The sequence below is a fragment of the Culex quinquefasciatus genome, chromosome 2, assembly GCF_015732765.1.
Source record: "Culex quinquefasciatus strain JHB chromosome 2, VPISU_Cqui_1.0_pri_paternal, whole genome shotgun sequence".
Taxonomy (NCBI): domain Eukaryota; kingdom Metazoa; phylum Arthropoda; class Insecta; order Diptera; family Culicidae; genus Culex; species Culex quinquefasciatus.
Window position 1 is genome coordinate 219,276,920 of NC_051862.1, and position 21,434 is coordinate 219,298,353.

At 34.6% G+C, this 21,434-nt stretch overlaps 1 protein-coding gene across 5 annotated transcripts in view; it reads right to left on the reverse strand.

Annotated features, from left to right (window-relative positions):
• LOC6032110 (protein sickie) overlaps positions 1 to 10,638 on the reverse strand; it is a 77,521-nt gene extending 66,883 nt beyond the window's left edge. For all 5 annotated transcript variants that reach the window (XM_038256687.1, XM_038256683.1, XM_038256682.1 and 2 more), the window contains exons 1-2: positions 9,661 to 10,638; positions 46 to 497 (exon numbers count right to left, since the gene is read on the reverse strand). In XM_038256687.1, the coding sequence (XP_038112615.1) occupies positions 46 to 454 (409 nt within the window). In that variant the 5' untranslated portion in view covers positions 455 to 497; positions 9,661 to 10,638. The remainder of the gene's footprint in view (positions 1 to 45; positions 498 to 9,660) is intronic.
• Positions 10,639 to 21,434: the final 10,796 nt, after the last annotated feature.

The following is a 21,434-nucleotide window of genomic DNA, read 5'->3' on the forward strand; positions in this document are numbered from 1 at the left end:
CGCTTAGTCAAAAATCACAACCTCAAAAACATAACCTCAACTCACTGGCTTGAAAATCCGCCGTCGTAGTCTGCGTCCCTCCAGAAACCTTCAGCTTGCTGGTCCTCGGAACCGCCGAAACGTGGGCCGTCCTCCCGGTCGCAATAATTATCTGCGCCTGCTGCGGTTGCTCCACCACGACCCCGTTCGTCTTCTTCACGTACCCAAAGCTCTGCGGAACGCCCTTCGTCCGACTTCCGGCAATCTTCGACGACGACGAGCTCGAACTCTTCCTCGAGTGACTCGGCGAACTCCGATCCTTCCGGCTCGACGTCGGACTCGGCGGCTGCGAACCGTGATTGCTCGCCGTCCCCCCGTTCTGTCCGCCCGGTTCCGGAAGTCGTCCCCAGAACTCGCGACCCGAGCCGTTCAGCGCCTGCTGAGATCCACCGTTGCTCCTCGAGCCCTTCTCCATGGTTCCGACGCTGTCCAGATTGTCCCCGCGGCTGCTACGACATCTGTTGGTGAGGGAGAAACAAGAGCGGAAATACATCCCATTAGCATACTTTTAGGCGCAGTCATCAACGTCAGTGTCCCTAACTAGATTACGAGCGTCGGCCTGCATATATGCAACCGGACCACAATTTATTAGAAACAGTGTTTTGATTAATGGTTGGCGAATGCGCCCGAATGAAGGCAGCCAGCCGAGCACTTCTAAGCTACTACACGACGACGACAATGCAAACAGAGGGTGACACTTTTGTAATTGATGTGCGAACAACGACACCCACTTTGGAGTGTTGGTTTGGAATGTTGGTAACGGGACATGGTCCTGGTGTCGGTGAAAGTGATACAAAATGGAATACATAAACAACTTTGAATGTTTCTGAAACCGTTATGCGATAACATTGGTAAACCCTAAACAAAATTTAATTTAAATTTCATGTTTTAAATGAATTCTTATCAAGCATCAAATTAAATTATCATACATTCTTTTGAGTTTTGAATTTAATTAAAACATAATTTTTTAATATGATATTCCAGTTTTGTTATATTATAATTTAAAAAAAATCCAATTATGCGAGATTCCTACTCGAAACTAGGTGTCCGAAAGCTTGATTGTTGAGGCAATTGCAAACCTCTTTTTACACCTAAGCTTCCATCCATCCCGGAATTCCAACTGACGACCTTTGGATTGTGAGTCCAACTGCCTACCAGCGACTCCACCGAGGCAGGACCCAGGGAGACGACTCCTACACCTGGACTGAGCTATCGACCTTACCCTTTAGATTAGACCGGGGCCAACATTTACTTCCCCATCCGACGGAAGGCGTAGTCAGACAAATCTCGTCTCGAAAAATGCCACCGGGACCGTCTGGGATCGAACCCAAGCCTTTTATTATTCAATATTTTTCAAATCTATCAAATTCATCAAATTTATCAAATTTATCAAATTTATAAAACTTATCAAATTTATCAAATTTATCAAATTTATCAAATTTATCAAATTTATCAAATTTATCAAATTTATCAAATTTATCAAATTTATCAAATTTATCAAATTTATCAACTTTATCAAATTTATCAAATTTATCAAATTTATCAAATTTATCAAATTTATCAAATTTATCAAATTTATCAAATTTATCAAATCTATCAAATTCATCAAATTTATCAAATTTATCAAATTTATCAAATTTATCAAATTTATAAAAAAAATTCAAATTTATCAAATTTATCAAATTTATAAAAAAAAATCAAATTTATCAAATTTATCAAATTTATCAAATTTATCAAATTCATCAAATTCATCTAATTTATCAAATTTATCAAATTTATCAAACTAATAAAATTTATCAAATTTATCAAATTTATCAAATTTATCAAATTTATCAAATTTATCAAATTTATCAAATTTATCAAATTTATCAAATTTATCAAATTTATCAAATTTATCAAATTTATCAAATTTATCAAATTTATCAAATTTATCAAATTTATCAAATTTATCAAATTTATCAAATTTATCAAATTTATCAAATTTATCAAATTTACCAAATTTACCAAATTTACCAAATTTACCAAATTTACCAAATTTACCAAATTTATTAAATTTATCAAATCTATCAAATCAGGATAAATTATGAATTATTTTTTTTTATGAATTTTATAAATCTTACAAATTTTTTGAATTTTATAAATTTAATAAATCTAACAATTTTTTTGAATTTTGCGAATTTTATAAATTGAAGGAATTTAATGAATTTAATGAATTTTATGAATTTTGTAATTTTATGAATTTTATGAATTTTATGAATTTGATGAATTTGATGAATTTGATGAATTTTATGAATTTTATGAATTTTATGAATTTTATGAATTTTATGAATTTTATGAATTTTATGAATTTTATGAATTTTATGAATTTTATGAATTTTATGAATTTTATGAATTTTATGAATTTTATGAATTTTATAAATTTAATAATCTTAAATTCCATTAATTTTTTAAATGAAATTTATTTGAATCCAACTGAAGCAACATTCCAAATTGCATACCTTCAGGCGATAACAAACCGCAAAACCACCTCCGGCTGCTTCAAGCTTCCTTCCCAGCTAGGATGTTCATTAAAATCACAACTTTAGCACGCTATCAACACGTTTTCATCGAGCAAGCTCCCGTCCACAGTTTTCTCTCTTTCGACACTTGACGACGTACTTTACCGCCAAATGAGCGCGCTATGAGCAAAAATTCCTGGAAGCTATAAAACACAACTTCCAGCACTTTCAACACATTTTTTCACTTCACCATTCTCGTGTGCGAGTGTGTGTTTGGGTCCATCAGAACAACATCAGATTACATTTGCTCCACGGGAAGTTGGCCCATCAAAATAACGACCACGTGGGCGCGCGCTCGGGACATTTGCATAAAAGGTGCAGCACGTGGCGAAAGCGTGGTGAGCGCGTGGGCGAAAATTATCGCACTATATCGATTGGCGAGAAGGTGGCCTTGACCTCCGCGCAGCAGTAGGCGCTGACTTCTAGTACGGACGTCAGGAACTTCTAGCTTCAAGTTGAAACATAAAGTTGAAAGAAGCTCATCTCAATTACGGACTTCAGCATTGATATACGGGAATCGAGGAAGAGGATAACTTTGTCGTAGGTAAGTACCGTAACGTGAAAGTGGTGTTCCAGGATGCTGAATAACATCGGGCAAGTACATCTGTCAACTGTCAATCTGTCATCTGCCAATTTAGTCTGAAATACACAAAGCATCCGAAAACTTTGTGTATTCTGATCGCTCAGTCAAAAAATACTCCACGTTGGTTTATTCTTTGTCTGCGACAACTTAATCTGGTTAAAACACGCACAGTAATCATCCCATAAAACACACTTCCTGTCAATTAGCCAAATTTAGGGTCCTAAACTGTTGTTAACAAGATCACGTGCTAAGTCTGCGTCGTCGCGGCTAGCGGCTCAATTAAGATTAATCACAGCACTTTTCTTTGTTGCAACAGCAGCTCGCACTCTTAGCTTGTCTGTTTGAGCAGAACGAGTGAATGCCTCTGCCGAAGGCAAGTGATTTTATCTTGAACTGCATTCAGTTGCAATAATTTCAGCTCATCCCACTCGAATGGAATGTCGAGTGCGATATTTCTTCCTTTTCGTGAAGGCCATCCCGGTCGTATTTTTCCAACGAATCGCGGAAGGATTTCTCGAGAAACTCTCGAGAGACGTGAAGATAGCTTCAATTGAGCTGCGGTTGTGTGATGTAAGACTCCCAACTCAAATTCATTAGCATCAATTTGCGTTTGTCAATTAGAGCCTGCCCGCCTTTTCCACTAATGCTTTTCTAATTGCGATCGCCCAAGAGGCACGCCTCCTTAATTGGAGATTATTAATGGCTGCAGGGTGAAGTGGGATGAACGTTTCGCATTGTTTGTTCGATACCGGAGCAATGCGACGAAATTTCTTCGAAATTTCTTTTCCAGTCGTCTGATTGATCGCCACGTCAGCAAAAACGGCGAAAAAAATGGGGTCGAAATTCCTCCACGTTGACTTGGGTCAGTGTTCAGGTGTGGCCAAGTCGACCGAGTCGAGTGGATAATCCGCAATAATAAATTCCTGCCCGTTCGATGACCTCGTCTGGTCCCTGTATTTTTCGCACATATATGTGAATATCTAGCACAGGTGCAGAGTTCTACTATGTGGCAGTCACGTGAGAGGTTGGGACCAGCACTTGGGGAACATGCTGCCCGAAGTAGTTAGGGGCGGAAAGGATTTGTGTTGTGCAGTGGCTTAGCCGTGGATTGCAGTAGCGATAAAACACCCTCCCCGAGCTGGTTTAGTGGATTATTCTGTCATAAACATCATTTAGAAAGGACAATTGGTTTAGGGTTTGGGCGACAATATCAATAATAGGGATTGAGAGCACTGCTGGAATGAATTTCGAGATTTAGATTTTTTGCTCAGCTCAGTTTACACTTTGTCAAAAAAGTTAAAATATTTATTTATATAAAGTTTACACTGTTAAAAAGTTAAGTAATCTAATTATAATTAATACCAGTCAATTGTAAATAAGTTTTCAGTTCGGTTGCATCAACAAGTGTGAATTTGGCTGACCTTTGTTTTACAACATAGAACAATATACGTTCAAATGTAAGTGTGTAGGTATGAAAAACTGAACAAGCAAAAATTTACAGTACCCTTGTGTAAGATCGAGGGACTTCATCAAAGAGGGCTTTTAAACAATGTTCAGTCAAGTTCACATTTTTCATCTAATTACTGGAAACTTTGACTTGCATAGTTTTAAATCAGTTTCAACTTTAGTTCAGTTATGTTTACACTATTTATTATTTACTCTACCCATTAATACAACCGAGTTTGAGGTTAAATTAAGGGCTAAAAAACCACAAGCATTTTTTTTCATCAAGTTATTCAAGTTTGCAAGGTTGAAAAAATCTACGAAAAAATATATCTTTTGGCGCAAATTTCCAGTTTTAATATTAAATAAAATCAGAGTCAATGCATATTCGGGTACGATTTTCTCAAAAGAAAAAAATGTAACTGATCTTTATGTTCAGCCCAAAATGCTATTTTTAGTAAGTTAGGTCCTTACAAAAGCCCTGTTGATACTTTCATTGGCTCATTTAAATTTGTGTTTTCAAGCGAAACAAAAAAAATGGGGAATATTTTATACAGTTTATAGGTTCTAAAATTTTCATGCCTAGGTTTTTCAACAAAAGAATGTGAAAAACCTCTAATTTATTAGTTCAGTTCAGTTCACACTTTGGACCTCTAATGATCAGTGCGTCGAAACTATTACAAACAAATAGTTTGAAGTGGGCACCTTGCTTCTTGTTCTTTCGCCAGATTGTTTCAGTTCATGTAACACTTGCGTTAAGTTACGTTCACACTAAATGTTTTGAAAAATCGGTGTTTGAAATACATTTTGTTTGGAAATAAATTGAAATTTGTGTGTTAAACTATTTTCAGCTAAATAAAAAAGAATGAAGTGTGAACCGAACTGAATTCAGTTATCATTTCGGGTCCAAGTTAACTGAGAACCTATTTTTTCTATTTCTTCAGTTTAAAATGGTGAAACCGTGAGTTAAGCTCAGTTAACACTTCCATTCAGCCTGCTTATTTTGCATACATTTATAACGTAGAAAACTTTTCTAATAAATTTAGCTTTAATTTTATTTCAGCCTCGTTTACAATATTTTTAAATACAATTTAGTTGAGCCTGCATTACTCATTTCCCTTTTTACGTTCAATTAACCAAATTCAACCTCCAGCTCCAATTGATATTGAGGTATCATTCGCCCGAGGCATCAAATTAAAACGTCAAACTTTGCATACATTCAGGAGATAATTCCGGTCATCCATCAAAAGCTCATTTGCAACAAAAAAATGGTTGTGAGATTTATGATAATTTTGGCGCCACTTTTCCCATTTCCTGACTTTGCGAATTAATTGAAATTCTGCACGGATTAATTTCGAAAAAGCGCAACTCCCTCTCGGATTGTGCGGGTGACAATTCCGGCGAGAGGACGTAGGTGTGATGTTTGGGGATTTCACAGTGAAACACCCCCACACGCTTGCTGGGGCGGGTGTGATTCGCGATGGGGCCATAATTAATTTGCATAAAGCAAACATTGCGCCGACTGTTCATTCGTTTTGGGGGTGGCAGTGCGAAAGGAAAACATCGCCGGCCAGCAATTATTATTGTGTGGGAAGGGGGGAAATTAATCCCATCCGGATTTTGAGTCCAAACTGCATTTGCGTTGAGTTGGAAAATTTGTCACTAATTTGTGTTACAATGAGATTTGCAGTTATTAGTGGGGAAGTTTCCCGTCACAATTTTAACCTGAAAGCTGGCAAATAAATCAAGCTTGATAGATCAAAGCAATTTTCCGGGTCCAATTTTCCGAGAAACCCCGGAATGAATGAGCCTCCCGGCCATGAAAGCCATCACGTTTTTTGGCCAAAAAGGAAGCTCAATGTCAAAATCAGCCAGCATTTTTGAACGTTTTCGTTCGGTGAGTTGCTGACTAATTTCATTTTCCTCTCCACTGAGATGGTGCGGTTCCGGACTTTTTGATATTTCAAACAGGATCGATAATTTTTCTCTCTCTTGGTGATGATGCCGATATTCATAGAAGTTAAATTGGGTTAGGTTTTTTTTGGCGTGCTGGGTTCGCACTTTCATGGCTCATAAAAGATTGCTCGCTTTTTATGGGTTTTGCAGCGATATCTGGGTGCGCTATTATGGCGAGGAAAGAAGGAAAATCAATAAAAATATTCTTTGGCTTTCCAAAAGTTGAGAAATGAAACGAAAATAAAACTCTTAGTTTGGCTTCGGTGAGTAAACGAAAGAAATCCTGGCGTTTTTTTTTTTGTTCGTTCCGGAAACAAAGAAAAGTGCAAAATTGTGTGCAAATGCTTGCATAATTTAGCGCCCCTCGGGAACGGGGTCACGTCGGTGTTTTTCCGGGAAAAATATACGCTGCACGTGGGGGCGAAACTGAAAAGATTGTGTTGTCGTGACTGGCGAAATTATCATGGAAGGGAAAATAAATAAATTGAATATTTCATGACTTTCAAAATACTTTTATATAACAAGTAAACAAAAAACTCTCCGTATTTTAAAAATGCAATTCTTTGAAGTGTGAATTGAGCTGAACTCACAAGCAGAATGTTAAGGCTTCAAAATCTAGTTGATTCACATGAAACTTATCGATTGAAATTGAATTTTGAATATGACCTACCGTCAGCCAGTGAAAGCTACTTGAAGTTTTAAACTTTTCTTTAATCAGTTTCGTTCAGTTCAGGTAACACTTACGTTTAGCTCTGTTAACACTTAAATTAAAAAAAAAACGATGTAAGAAATGCTTTATGATTGGAAATGAAGCGACTTTAGAATGTTAAACTATTTCAAAAAGTATGAACATAACTGAATTCAGTTTAAATTTTGAGTCAACTAAAATAGGTTCACTGAAAACCTAATTTTTTCAGCTTGTTCAGCTTTTAAGCGTTAACCCTCCTTCGTGATAACATTATTTTACAAGGTAAAAAATAATACATGGGTCTTTTTCCTTCCCTCAAACTTCACACCCTATGCATTACAGTAGGGCTGGCCACTTTGATGGTTGTATTCAGGGTTACCAGGTCCGAACAGAAAAAAAATCTGGCAAAATAATCACTTTTCTCAAACTAATGAGTAAAGTTGTGTTCGAAATTGAAGTATTTTCACGTTTTATACATTAAAGCTCTACAAAATAAGCAAAATACAAAATACAATCAAGAAGTATTTCAAATACGGTTTTTGTTATAACAAGTGTGAACTGAGCTTAACTCAACTATTAGGTGAACTGTAAGAATCTGGCGAAACAATAATTAGAACAGTTTTTTTTGTAATAATATCAAAGCACTGCAGTGCACTGATTCCAAGAGGTCTAAAGTGTGAACTGAACTGAACAAACTGAGTTTATATTGTCACCTTTCTTTTTGTTGAAAAGCCAGGACAAGAAAATGAAAGAATAGAAATTCTTCAAGAAGATTACAGGCCAGTCGGAACTTTCAAACAATATCCTCTTTTTTGCTAAGAAACAAAATAACGATACACTAAACAAATTGACAGGGTGGCCACTCAAATTACATTTTCGAATTCCAGACTTTTACAGAACTTCAAATAATTAAAATGTATATAAATATAAAAAAAAATAAATTTTATCCTTTTTATTCAAGAATTGATTCGTTAGATTAATTAAATAAATTTTTGTAAAGTTTTATTTAAAATTATGTAGATTTCATTCAAGTTATCAGTAATTGAATGTTTTCAATTTCATTTCAAAGAAAAATCCAGTTAAATAAAAATTCATGCTTTACCTCTCATTTATCATAACTCTCTTGATATTTTTTATAAATCATTAAAAGCTTTTTCATTTTAAAATATTGAAAATTTTCGGAAATATGCTCCAAACTTATTTAGTTTACTTAAGCTGAAAATTAAAACAAAAATACAAAATTTTCAAGAGCTAGAACATAATTTTAGAACTAAAATGCCTTTTTTGACAAAAAATAAGAAATTCCCGACTTTTCCCAGATTTTTTGGAGATTAAAAATACTTTTTGAACCCTAATTTAATGCTCGAAATTACAATAAGCCAATGAAAGCTTTAAAAAGGCTTTTGTTATTACCAAAATAACTATAAAAAGCATTTTTCCAGCAAACTAACCAATCGTGTAAACTGGGCTGAACGATAAGATCAGTTAAATTTTTGCTTTTTACATAAAACCTTACTGAATATGCATTGACTCTGGTTAATTTTACAATCATAGTAAAGAATGCAATGACTAACTTCTTCTTTTTTTTAAAGATTGTTTTTTTTTGTAGAATTTTGGAGTTTTTTTTAAATAAAAAAAGGTTCTGGAAACAAAAAAATCAAATTTTGCTTTTTAGGTGTTTTTGAAACCGCCTTGAGTCAGGGGTATTCAAAATCACCCAAAAAACAAAAGATGAAAATTTTGCTAGTTTTACCGTTTTAAAAAAGTTCAGAATTGCTCATAGAGGGAAAATGTAAATAAAACGTAATCAACCTGGCCTATCTTAATATCCTTCGGGATAACCTCAAATAAATTCAGAATTTGATTAGCTTTTCTCCTTGCAACCCACTCGTATGTGTTTGTGTGTGTATGCGCTTAAGTGCTCCTCCATGCGCAAAATAATTCATCCATAAATAATCACAACAAAACCGGAAGCACCCACACAACCCCACCCCAACTCCTAGTACCTCTCAGTAGGCGAAAAACACCTGTTCAACGTTCGCCTACTCGATGCCCTACTCGACCCTCACTATAACACTATACCTCTTGATCAGAGGCAAGACCCATCCTAAAACCACTTTACCCCACACACATACTTCAGAAGTGAGTGCGAGGGGGAGGTAGAATGCAGTTCACCACTACCAGCGCGCGCGTTGCAGCACAAAGTAGGCTCGGAGGATATCCTGTTTGCCGACTACTCTTTTTCCAGGCCTGCCTCGATTTTCACAATTTAATCAAACAACCCCCCCAACCAAACCCCTTTGACAAGGGGGTGGACTTTTTCGTTTTTATTTTTGGTGTGTGCACTTTTGTCAGTGGGTGTATGTGTGACGCGCATCGCCTACTACGCTTACGTGAGTCCTTTTGTCGATGACGTATCCTTTTTGCACCAATACTAGCGGACGTTTTTCGACGTTGTTCAATCGATTTTGTTATTGTTGTTGGTGCTGTTGTTGTTGTTTTTGTTGTGGTTGGAGTCGGCCAACCGCGTAGTAGGCCGGGTGGTCGTCGTCGTCGAGGGGGGAGGCTGATTCATTCACTGCTTTTCATGTATTTTTGGATGTAGATAAACACAAGTGCCGCTTCTCATGGCCTACTAGCTGGTGTTATTGGCGGTTTTTCCGAGAAAGGGCAAATTTTTCACGTCACTGAGCGCCGCCGAAATGGTTCAATGATCGAATTTATTCGATACAGCTATTCCTTTTGATTTGTTTTCGTCCTTTGAGAACTGGCAGGAGGGGGAGGATTCTCCTTCCGAAGAAGCCAAAAACAGTAAAACTATAACGCACGCGTTGGCCACCCTCGCAAATATTCTTCCTTTTAGGTTAGGGTGGTCCTTCCACTTTGTAGATTCTTATAAATTTATAATTTCTTTGGTTATACATTTAAGGCAGTTTGTTCGCACTAAATTCTAACATAAACTAGACACACGCACAGTAAGCACCATCAACAGCAAGCTTCAACAAATGGCACAGCCACATTCCAAAGGGTGGGGGTTCAATTCCCGACAACAGCGCAAAAAAAAAAAAAAAACTCGCAATTCCTAACAATAAATCATGACACTCGCGGAGTTTCGCCAAGGAAAATCGATCCCAACAACCCGAGACGAAAAGCACTTGATTTGGTCCATTTGTGGCTGCTGCACCAACTCCTTCAAACTCCACACCAACAAACCGTCAAAAACTTCCGGACAAATCCCACTGGCAGCACTTCCGGTTCAAGGAATTGTCGCGTAGACTTTTCGGGGAGGGGTCGTCCTTAATAAAAGGACCACGCGCGTCGCGAAACCGCCCCTTGAAACAGACCGATCTTATCGCCAGAAGTCGAGTGACATGTCTGAGCGGTGGCCAACTGTGGAACCGATGGCGAACCCGTTCCGTCGCTCAACGCTCTCGCTCTCAGTTTGCGTGAGTTCTTGTGAGAGGAAAAACTCCCGCTCTCTCAGAATTCTTTGAAAAATCTCTCAAAGAAGGGGTGTTTTCCCGTTTTGTGGTCAGTTCCCGACGCGAGCATATGTTTTTCCAGACCACCCCAAAAATCGGCGACGACTTTCGTCGGAGTTGGCCCTTCTTTTAGCATGAGTCACCGCACGCTTCGATTATGTGGCGCTCGCTGTTGCATCACGTTCGGAGTGGCACTTTTCTTTATTTTCTTTTTAGTTTTTACGTTTTTTTTTGCGAAAAAAATAGAGGGTTGCGCTAAATTTGGACGGGGTTTTAGAGTTTAGCTGCGCTGTGCGCCAGGTGTTTTTGCGCTACCTTTATTGTTATTTGGGGTTCTTCTAAAAAGGGTCACCGATGACAGTCGGGCGAAGGTGCCTCTTACGTGATAGTTCAAAGGGTTTAAAGGATGTGTTTTAGCAAAATTCTTTGTTGGGTTTGAAATTTACTAAAAATGAAGCAATTTTATTGCTCTCCATCATTTTTTTTTAACAAAAAAATAAGTTTCAACCAAATTTTTAAAATACAAAACATAAAATTATTGAATACTGATTTGGTTATGTTTTAATAAGGTCCAAAGATCTCCGAAAAAAACAAGAATAAGATTCTCAATAAAATCAAGAACAAATAAAATGAGTGCTGAAAATTATAATAATCATTAAAAAACCAAAATTAATTGCAAACTATTTTGAAAAAAAAATGTTACCTTTTTTTTGTTTTTTATTTATTTCCTGTTTCCTGGGAAAAATCACTCAATTCGAGAAGCAATAGTTAAACATTTTTGAAAAAATATGTACCAAAACATTCTCTTGCACGATAAGCATTGCATAAAACAAGAACAACTCAAAAATATCAACTTATACAGGTTTGACAAATGAAACAATGAATAGCGTCGACGTTAAATTTCCTCAAAATTCTTGGGAAATTGGACGCTCTAGTTTCAATCAATTATGGAACTTTTGGCCTTTTAGCTAATTTTGATGTTTGAACAACAGAGTTACTCTGTGTTTTAAAAATTTATGTTTTTGAAGAAATTTTCATTTAAAATTAACTAAGACTAATAATATTTTAAAATAAACTCAAACATGTTAATAAGGACTAGAAACACAAGGGGAATGCATTTAAAATTGTTTTCAGCTAATGATTGAAATTTTATGGTTTTTTTAGGGCTTGATTTTTCGGGCCGATTTTGAAGGAGAAATTTTTGACAAGTATTTGCAACAGCCTAACTGTAATAATGTATAAAGGATTTTGTGATAGTTTTTGCTTCAATAATTCGAAAATTTTGAAATTCATTATAGAAAGAATAATGTTTTTTTATTCAATTTACGATGCGTTATAAAAATATTGCTGTAAGGAAATTAAAAAAGTCCCTATTTATTAAAAGTTGAAAAATTAAAGTTAGAAAGTATGATTGTTTTGTCAATAACTAGTATTTTGATTAAAAATAGCATATTTTTCATTTTTGTCAAACTGATGTTAAAGCAACTTAGAAATATGTTTCCTTCAGAACAACTCCTAAAAATAAACGGACGAAAAAATATTCAGCAATTCTATTAGAAAGTTAAACTCAATTATTTTTTTCCTACTTTGAAGATTTTTTATACCATATATATGAGCTGGAATCTCAAAAAAGTATCAGATATCTTACTGAAATTGAGATATCTTTTGGTGTCGTTTGATCAAAACACAAGGTTTGGAGGTCCTTAAACAAACTTTATTTTTCTATAAGAAAACTAAACTCAACATTTTCAAATGATCCAAAATTGGTTAGGATAAATAATAAGACACGTATTTTTATAGGCCATTAGGGTGATCCAAGTTACGGTGATTACAAAAACATTAATAATAGTTTGATAAATCTAACCTAACACTTGAAAAGGTCGTATGAAACTTTAAAATGCAGATTAAAAAAAGGTGATGATACATTTTTGGACGTCAAAAGTTTTGTTCTTCTCATAACAAACATTTAGTAACATTTTGTAAAAATAGTAATTAAAAAAATATGTTTTGAAATTATTTCTTTAACCTTTTTTTCAGCCAGTTTTTGCTTTCATATGAAATTAATGAATTTTATGTAACATGTTAATCGACACTAATTCGTTTAAACTATTCGGAATGCATTGAATAACGTTTATACATTTATACATTTTTTTACAAATAATGGCTTCTAACCTCTATAAAAACATATTTTTGCAATTCCGTCGTGAAATTACTTACTTTTCCTGTCATTCTTGAACGACGAAATATCCTACTTTTTTGTACCAAAAATAACAGAATCGAATAGCAACACTTTTCAAAATAAATGCTGAAAAGTCCTACTTTTCAGCACTCGATGGGTGCTGAAAAGTTGAACTTTTCAGCACTTGTTTCGAAAAGTAACACTTTTCAACATTTTTTTGATTTCAACGATTTATTGACAAAATACATGAAAATTTGACATAAAATTTCACTCAGTGTGTGTTTATTGGAACTGCAAAAAATGTTGTATGGAACTCGTTGCAAAACTTGATTTTTTCAGCACTCTTCGTATTTATCTAACTCGGTGAACCTCGTTGGATAAATGTACGACTCGTGCTGAAAAAATCCTCTTTTTGCAACTTGTTGCATAAACTACTATTTTGAGACCAAAATTTGTATAAAGACGTAAAACTTTTGAGAAAAATATATTTCCGTAAATTCAATGACATTATGAAAATTTGTGACAGTAGCATAACTGTTCTAAAGCATACAGCATTTAGTAAAACCTTTTTTTAAATGCCTTTTACTAGAAATTCAGTTTTTCCAAATAAATTTTCAAAATTAATAGAAAGCCTTTTTTCAAAATGGAAAAATAAAAATTATACAATGTGCTTCGAGTAACGTTATCAGAGGTGACATTTTGTCTGGGGGTAAGTTGATTTCAGCATTTTTGTATGAACCAATCACACCCCAGACACTATGTCACCCCTGGTGACGGTGGTTTACACTGATTTTTTGGAAATATTTTGGAGGGGGAGTCTAATTTGTCAGTATTATTATGATAGTTTTTTTTTTAAATGATTTATGATTGAAAATTCACTAAAGACGTTTACCCAGTATCATAAACTGTCACAAATTGAGTCACATGATTTGAGCAAAAATGTTTTGCTTTCTTCAATTTTTTGAGTATTTTGATTGTTTGATTGTGTTTTGTGGTAAAAAGTCAGAACGATAAGATGTGTCAAGACTTCATACTAAATTCACCACATTAGACTGTAATTATGTTCGAATTTTTTACATAGTTCACAGAAAAAATCAATGCTCGTAATCGTGAATTCATTTCACGAAGGGATTTATTCGTGAGTATGGTGCATTTGCACTATAAACGTGAATATATTCCTTCGTGTTTCTCGCATTCGGGAATTTAATTCACGATTTTGAGAATTGGTTTTTTCCGTGTTCTAATGTAAAATACTTTTGAACTATTTTTTTTTAAAATTAGTTTGATAAAAGCAAAAATTTGAATGAATTTTTTATACAAATTATTTTTATTGTGTTGATAAATTAACAGTAATTTAGATTAACTTCAGTTTAAAGATAGTCTGTAGTTCTTTTTATTTAAAAATTATTTTCTTTCCTAATTACAACAACACATTTTGTTGAAGGTCCTTATTTTTCTGTGATATTTTGTAGTCACATTATGTAACAATATGGCTCCTTGAACTCACACAAACCGATAGAATTAAATTTTAGGTTATTTCTAGCCAGTACTTATCATAACAAATTTATTTATCAATTGATAAAGACGCTTGATTTTTTAGAATAATTTTTAGCATTTATACCTGAAATAAACATAAAATTAATTCTGTCGATTGAAAAAAGTGTGTTCAGGAAGTGAAATAAAAAAATATAATAATTGAAATAACAAGTCACAGGCTCAACATTTGAATAAAAAAATGTTTTCAAAAAATGACAGATTTGACGAAAACAAAATTTTAGCGAAAAAAACCTGTTTGCGGTAATGTACAACAAATTTAAAAAAAAAATTAATTGATTTAAGCTGATTGCATTTTGATTTTCATTGAAATTTTTAAGTATTTTGAAAAAATATTGTAGCCAGCCTCATCCAAATTTACCAATAATAACAAATCTCTGGAATAAATCCAAAACTTCTCGTTTCAGAAAATTCAAAGGATAAAGAAGAACTCACTTTGAGCTCTCTCCTGTGGCACTCACTCTCACGTTTTCTTCAGCACATAATCATGTGTTTCAAGCAGAGGGATAACTTTAAAGTATTTGGTATTAGATACCAAATACTTTAAAGTTATCCCTCTAAAGGTAGAAATTTTGAATCATTTCAGAACATTTTAAATTGCACAAAAACAAATGTTTTATTTTTAGTCAATCTTCTAAAAATTACGAAAAAAGACGAAATTTCGATAATAAATTAATCTCAAATCAATACTTTAAAAATCAATTCCCAAATCCCACTGCCATCGTGATACCTACTAACCCCCAAAAAACCAACACCGCCCCCTCTTCACGGCCTACTCCGCCGTTGCAATTCGGGGCCCGCTTCTTCATTATCCTGGCGGGAGTAATTACGTACGCTCCATGCCGCCGCCAAATTGCGCTTTTTATGTCTGCTGCTGTTTGGCCCCAAACACCAAAAACAGTGGAAGCAACAAAAAAATCAAGACTCTTTTAGCAGACCCATCAGGGCGAGATAAAGTTGCATAAAGTAGCTGATAACAGCTCTGCTGAGGTGTGCACAAAGGAAACCTGCCGTGATGTGATGCGATGTGATTGTGGGATGTACTTTAATTGAATTTTTCGTGCGTGAATCTTTGCGATAAAGGATGCAAAAAAGTGGAGGAATTTTTCGAAAATGGACTAGCTTTGTTTTCAATTTTCAAATTTGTCTCAAAAAAATTAGTGAAAAACTTAAAATTCACAATTTTTTTATTTCAACTTTAAAAAAAATCTCACGAAAAGCTCCACTGCTGATGAGTCCAGCACCACCACCATTCACCGACATGGCGAACAGTAACAATAAACTTTTATGTGTCGAAGATAGGCTTCTCGTTCGTTTGCGCGCGCTCGCCATGTTTACTGCTTATTCCCCAAGGTTGGGTGGTATCACGTGTCTGAAGTTTTGGTTTTGCGCGAGGTTTGGATGATGTTGCCGGCTCACTTTTCCGGAGCTTTCCAGTTATTTTCGTGATTTTGCTTGTTTTTTTTTCGTTTGCCGGGAGGGAAGGAAAATGAGACGGATAATGTCGTCTGAAGGGAGGAGTAATTTGTCGGGAGGTGTGAGAAAATGGGTTGGTTTTTGGGGGTTTGAGGAGGGGATGATTAACATTTTTGTTGGTTGTTTTCCGATGCTTTAGGCTTTAGGTAAATGTTTTGGTGTTTGATTTTCAAACATTTAAGACAAAACATCAGTTTCTTCAAATATTTGTTTTTATTTACTCTAAAAAACACCAATTAAAATTAATCAATTCTGAAGCAACTTTTGAAAAGGGCGCATTGTGAAAGCTAGAACTATTTTGCAAATTCCGGGACAACAAGTCATTTTTTAACAAAATCCGCAGCGTTAGATTGTAGCTGGGAAGGCCAGCTTTTGTTTAACACATCAGGTTTTGTGAAAAAGTTACCTGTTACCTCGGAATTTGCAAAATAGTTCTAGTTGTCACAATGCTTATCCGCCCTTTTCTCGTGTTGCTCCAGAATTTAAATTCAATGGTAATTTTTATCAACAAATCATTATTTCAAATGTAGGTTATATGAAAAGGATCAAACTGTTCTAAAATTGTCCAGCATATCTGTGCTACTATCCAAGACTCGATCCAAACTGATCGAAATGTTGCAGTTCAAGCAAAATGTTGCATGCTACTAGTGACATCCAGTGTGATACAGCTCAACTATAAAATGTTGCATCACAAGGGTGTCTGCTGCTAAGCGTGACATTCATGTCTCAACTGAAAACTGTTATACAAGTTGCAGTCTCGTGAGCTGTTGACCAAATGTCACATCCTGATGTTGATACATTTTGCGAGTTAATTAATCATTATTAACATAAATTAGAAAATGCAATTAACATGATAAAAATTTTTACTTTTTAATTATTGAAGCAATTAAAAAAACATAGGGGAACTATGCCCTTTTTCAGCCTATTTCTATTATCGGCCTATCAGCACTTTGTTCATGAATTACGGCTTTCAAAAAGTGTTTTTGACTGTTCCAAAGTTATAAATAGCTCGAATTAAAGTGAGCAAGCAACTCTCCATTGTTGAAATATCTGTAAATGTTGATTTAATAGCGAAAAACGGCAAAGTGATGAGAATTGGTCGAACGGCTTAGAGTGATTAAAATGGGTATATTTCCCCTAAATCGAAAGCATAAATGGCGATTAAAAAAAATAGCTTTATTGGAAAATTATCACTAAGAACAATACATATTTTCAATTATCAATCAAACAAACCAACGTATGCTTTTTTTTTTCTTTAATATTTTTTATTTAAAAGTTAGATAAAAAGATTTTTATCAATTCTTAGAAATTTTGTTTTTTTTTTGAAGAGGCATATCTGTAATTTTGCCTTATGGACCTGTGATGATTTTTTGTTTGAAAATTTTGTAATACCATAATCAAAGATTTCCAAAAAAAAAATTTGGTTTATAGGTTTATCAGAAATATATTACAAAATTATGACAAAACCGTAATTTCTATATGGTTCAAATTTTATCGACCCAATTAAAAAAAAAGTTGAATCTGCGTCTAGTTAATATTTTATTAATCAAAAATCTCTTACCATTTTTTTGCCTATTTCACTGAGGAAATATTGTTTTAAACTCAATTCTTGCTTCCAATTCCCCACCATATCAAATTCAAAATATTGATAAATTGGATGTTTTAATTTTTTTAGTTGAATTGTTTTATTATCCAAAATATATTCATAAATTATGACAAAACCATCGTCACTTTATGTTTCAAATCTCGCTGAAAAAATTTCAACAAAATGATCAGATATGGTACAAGAAGACTCCTTATTTCGTTTAATATTCCATTTTTTTAAGCTGTGGTATAATAGAGAATATCTTTGCTTCAAAATGTCTATAACATTTATGCTTTCTGTTTTTTTTTTTTGCAAAAACCTTGCATATTTGTAAGAAATAAATATCGTTTCGATCAAGGTCTCGAAACCTTGAAACCTAGAGTTATTCTCTAGAATTTCACAAAAAGGAATCTGTTTTTAAATCCATCTTTGTCTATCGATTCATTAGGTCCAAATAATCAATTTTGCATCATAAGTTTTCCATACAAATTTTAGGTCTGTCTATGGTTAGGTTATGGTTAGGACTATCCAGAAAAAATGTACACGAAAAAAATCTCTCTCAATTTTTTCCATTTGTTGATATTTTTATGTTCCATCTTTTGAGCTATAAAAAGGACGGATGTTTTGTTTTCACCAAGCTATGAATTTATTAAAATGTGATTCTCGTTTCGAAAATCCACTTGAAAAAAGCATTGAAACATGTAAAATAGGTTCTGGAACCAAAAAGTACTTTTGTACATTTTTGACAAAATGCACTAGTTTAAGCCTTTTATATATTTTTTTAAATTGTGTCTGATTCCACCATCTCTGAAAAAAATATATTTGAAAAGTTAAAATAACTCTATATTTATCTCGTTAATGCATTCTTGATCAGACCTATGATTGCTGTGGTATGGCCTTGAAAAGAATTAAATTTACGAAAAATAGTTTTTCTGAGTGCTACCCATTCGGACCTCTCCCACGCCTTCAAAATTTTCCCGAAAAATCAGGGGGAGGGAGGGGGGATATTTTTTCAAAAAACTTCAAAATTTCAATGGAAATAGAAGTTAAATTAACTGAAAACAATTTGAAATGCATTTGAAACGGACTCGATCGACGTTTGGAATTGTTGTAAAATTACAAAGCTTTTTTTCGCAAAGATTTATTTCAAACTAATGATTTCAATTTTTATATATTTTTTTGTTTCAGCATGTTGCACACATCAGCTTCTAAAAATGTGTTGCAAAGCTCGAGTCGCACGTGCAATGTCACATCTAAAATGTTGCATCACATGAATGTATCACGGTATACTGTCGCGTGACCTATGCTGTCAGTTGATGATGAAAGCGCATTTCGTTGCAACATCGCGTTGCTTGGTAAGTATTGTTGCATTCAATTTTGAATTTCAAAAACATATTTATTGTAACGTGAAAAAAAAAGAATGTTTAAGTTTTATCTTTCTGTTTTTTTCTCAATCAAATAAATTTGCAATTGCAAATAAATTCAAGGTATACTTTAGAAAACTTGTTCAATTTATTCTTCCACGTTCTCACTCACCATATCGATGCAAATTTCTCGCCCCAACACCGAAAGCAATTTCCATTCTAAACAAGAATGTCCTCCTCGGAATGATAAAACACGAAAACTATCCCCGAGTCCAACGACTCCAGAAAGTTCGGGCAAAACTTCCACTTGTAGGGATGGTGCCATCTTCAGATCGTTCCGATAGCTCGTGGTGGCACGGCATAAAAGTTATTATCCCACAACTTCCTCTCTAAACTGCCAACGGGGTAAAAATAACACCTGTTGTTCCCTCTCTAACCAAGAAGAGGACGCATAAATTGAGTGCTTTTATTTCAATTACCCTTTTTTCATCCGCTCCTATGGGGGAGATGGTTTCAAGGGTAAATTCTTTTATCGACATTTTCCATGCATTTTTATCTTAAATTGCGATTTCTTTTGATGATGTCGCGTAATCGATATCCGTTACTTCCAGGAAGATGGAAGAAAATGTATCCCTTTTTTATTAAATTCCTCCACATTTTTTTTACGGAGAAAAAAATCTCCAAAGCAACAAAGAATAATTTATAAGCCGTCGAAAGTCGGCGATTAAAAAATGCTCCCCACTTTTGGCAGCCATGAATAATGTGGTGACCCGGAAAAGCTTAGAATCTTCTTCTTTTTTTGTCTTGACAGGGAAATTTTATTCACTGTTTGCTGAAAGATTTGGGAGGGAGGAGCTTTTCCCATTTCTATATGCTCATGCTGGGAAGGAAGTGTAACCGATAATTCAATAGAGAGGATAAAATTTAGGGAAACCAGTCCAGAGAATGCTGCCAGAAAAATTTTTCTTGGGGAGGGATGTTGGGAAAGCTTTTGGTGATTTTGGTCATGCATGAATCTGACATTATTTTAATAAAAAAAATATTTGAAAAAATCTAGATATCGATGAAAGAAAACTAAGAAAAAATTAAATATTGTCATATTTTAGTAATATCTTTAAATACAAAAAAATCAATAAACACCCACTATGAACTTCCTTCTCTTTCACAAACCCCAAACAATCTTCGATCATTGAGTGTGTGTAATTTAATTTCCCCACCACCCACTAAGGCAGACAATCCCCCCAATCCTAGCTCCTTCCCGCCCCCAACCAGGAATTTGGTTCAAGCTTTGAAAAATGTTGCCTCTTCTGTATACTTTTTCGGCATCATTTTCGTCGATGCACAGAAAGGAGAAGATGCTTCTTCTGCTTTCAAACAGTGTCATTGTTGTTACATTGAATACACCACCCTCACTCAACTCAACTCAATCTTCTATGGCTCACTGTCGAGAAGGAAATATTGCACTTTGTGTTGTGGAGGAGAAGTTCTTGAAAGTTTGAAAAACTCCCTTTTCGGTCGATGACTGCTTTCGAGTTGTAGTTTGGGGGTGAAATTTTTTGCAGGGTTGCTGGACAATTTTTAAATTACCGTGAACTGAGGTTGGTATTGAGAGGATTTTCAATTTATTGAAAATTAGTTTTGAAAAAAAAATATAATCTAGTTTAAAAAATAAACTTTTTATTTACCTATGTATGTATGTAATACAACTTGACTTGTCTAAAGATTTTACGACTTTTTTTAATTCGATTCAAAGTTATTTAAAGAATTTTTGTGAGGAATTACCGTTTAATGAATATTTTTGCCTTTCTTACTAAAGAAAGGTATAGTGTTTGCTTTTGGCTCCGACGCCAAATCAAGCTTCGTTCCCAAATCATTTCTCAAGAAATATTCATTCGAAAAATCTGCAAAAAATCATGGACGATCGATTTTCGACGCCCGATCGATTGACAATGACAGAATTTGTCTACCTCCAATATCCGAATTTTGGCGCTTAATTTACTGTAGAGCACGCGTGACGTCCGTGTGTGGTAAAAAAGTGCTCAATTTTGTGGTAGGGGGTTTCTCAGAGCCCACATTATGGATTTGAGCTCTCTTGGGCGCATTTGAAAGGGGATGTGCTGAACCTGAACCAGTTCCATACCAATTTTGAATTTATCCATTTTTTATGGGGACTCGGAGTGTGTTTTCACCAAATCAGGCGGTTTTCAAATGAAAATTGGGTCGAAAATTGAAGTATTGAAATCGTTTATTTGTCCAAAAAATTGCATTTTTCCAGCCCTACATCCTCCCAAATTTTCATCCATGTCGGTAATGTGGTTTTTGATTTACAGCTTGTGGACTAATTCACTGTGAGGGGAAAACCCTAAAAGGTAAAAGCCAATTTTCACCAAATGCCAAAACTATTCCTTTGGCATTTTATCTAATTTTTTTCTCCACATCATAATCTAGACCATACTCGATGTTCTGAAACAAATTTGACCTCATTGGATTTACCGTTCAGATTTTAGAAAATTTCCATTTTGCCTTT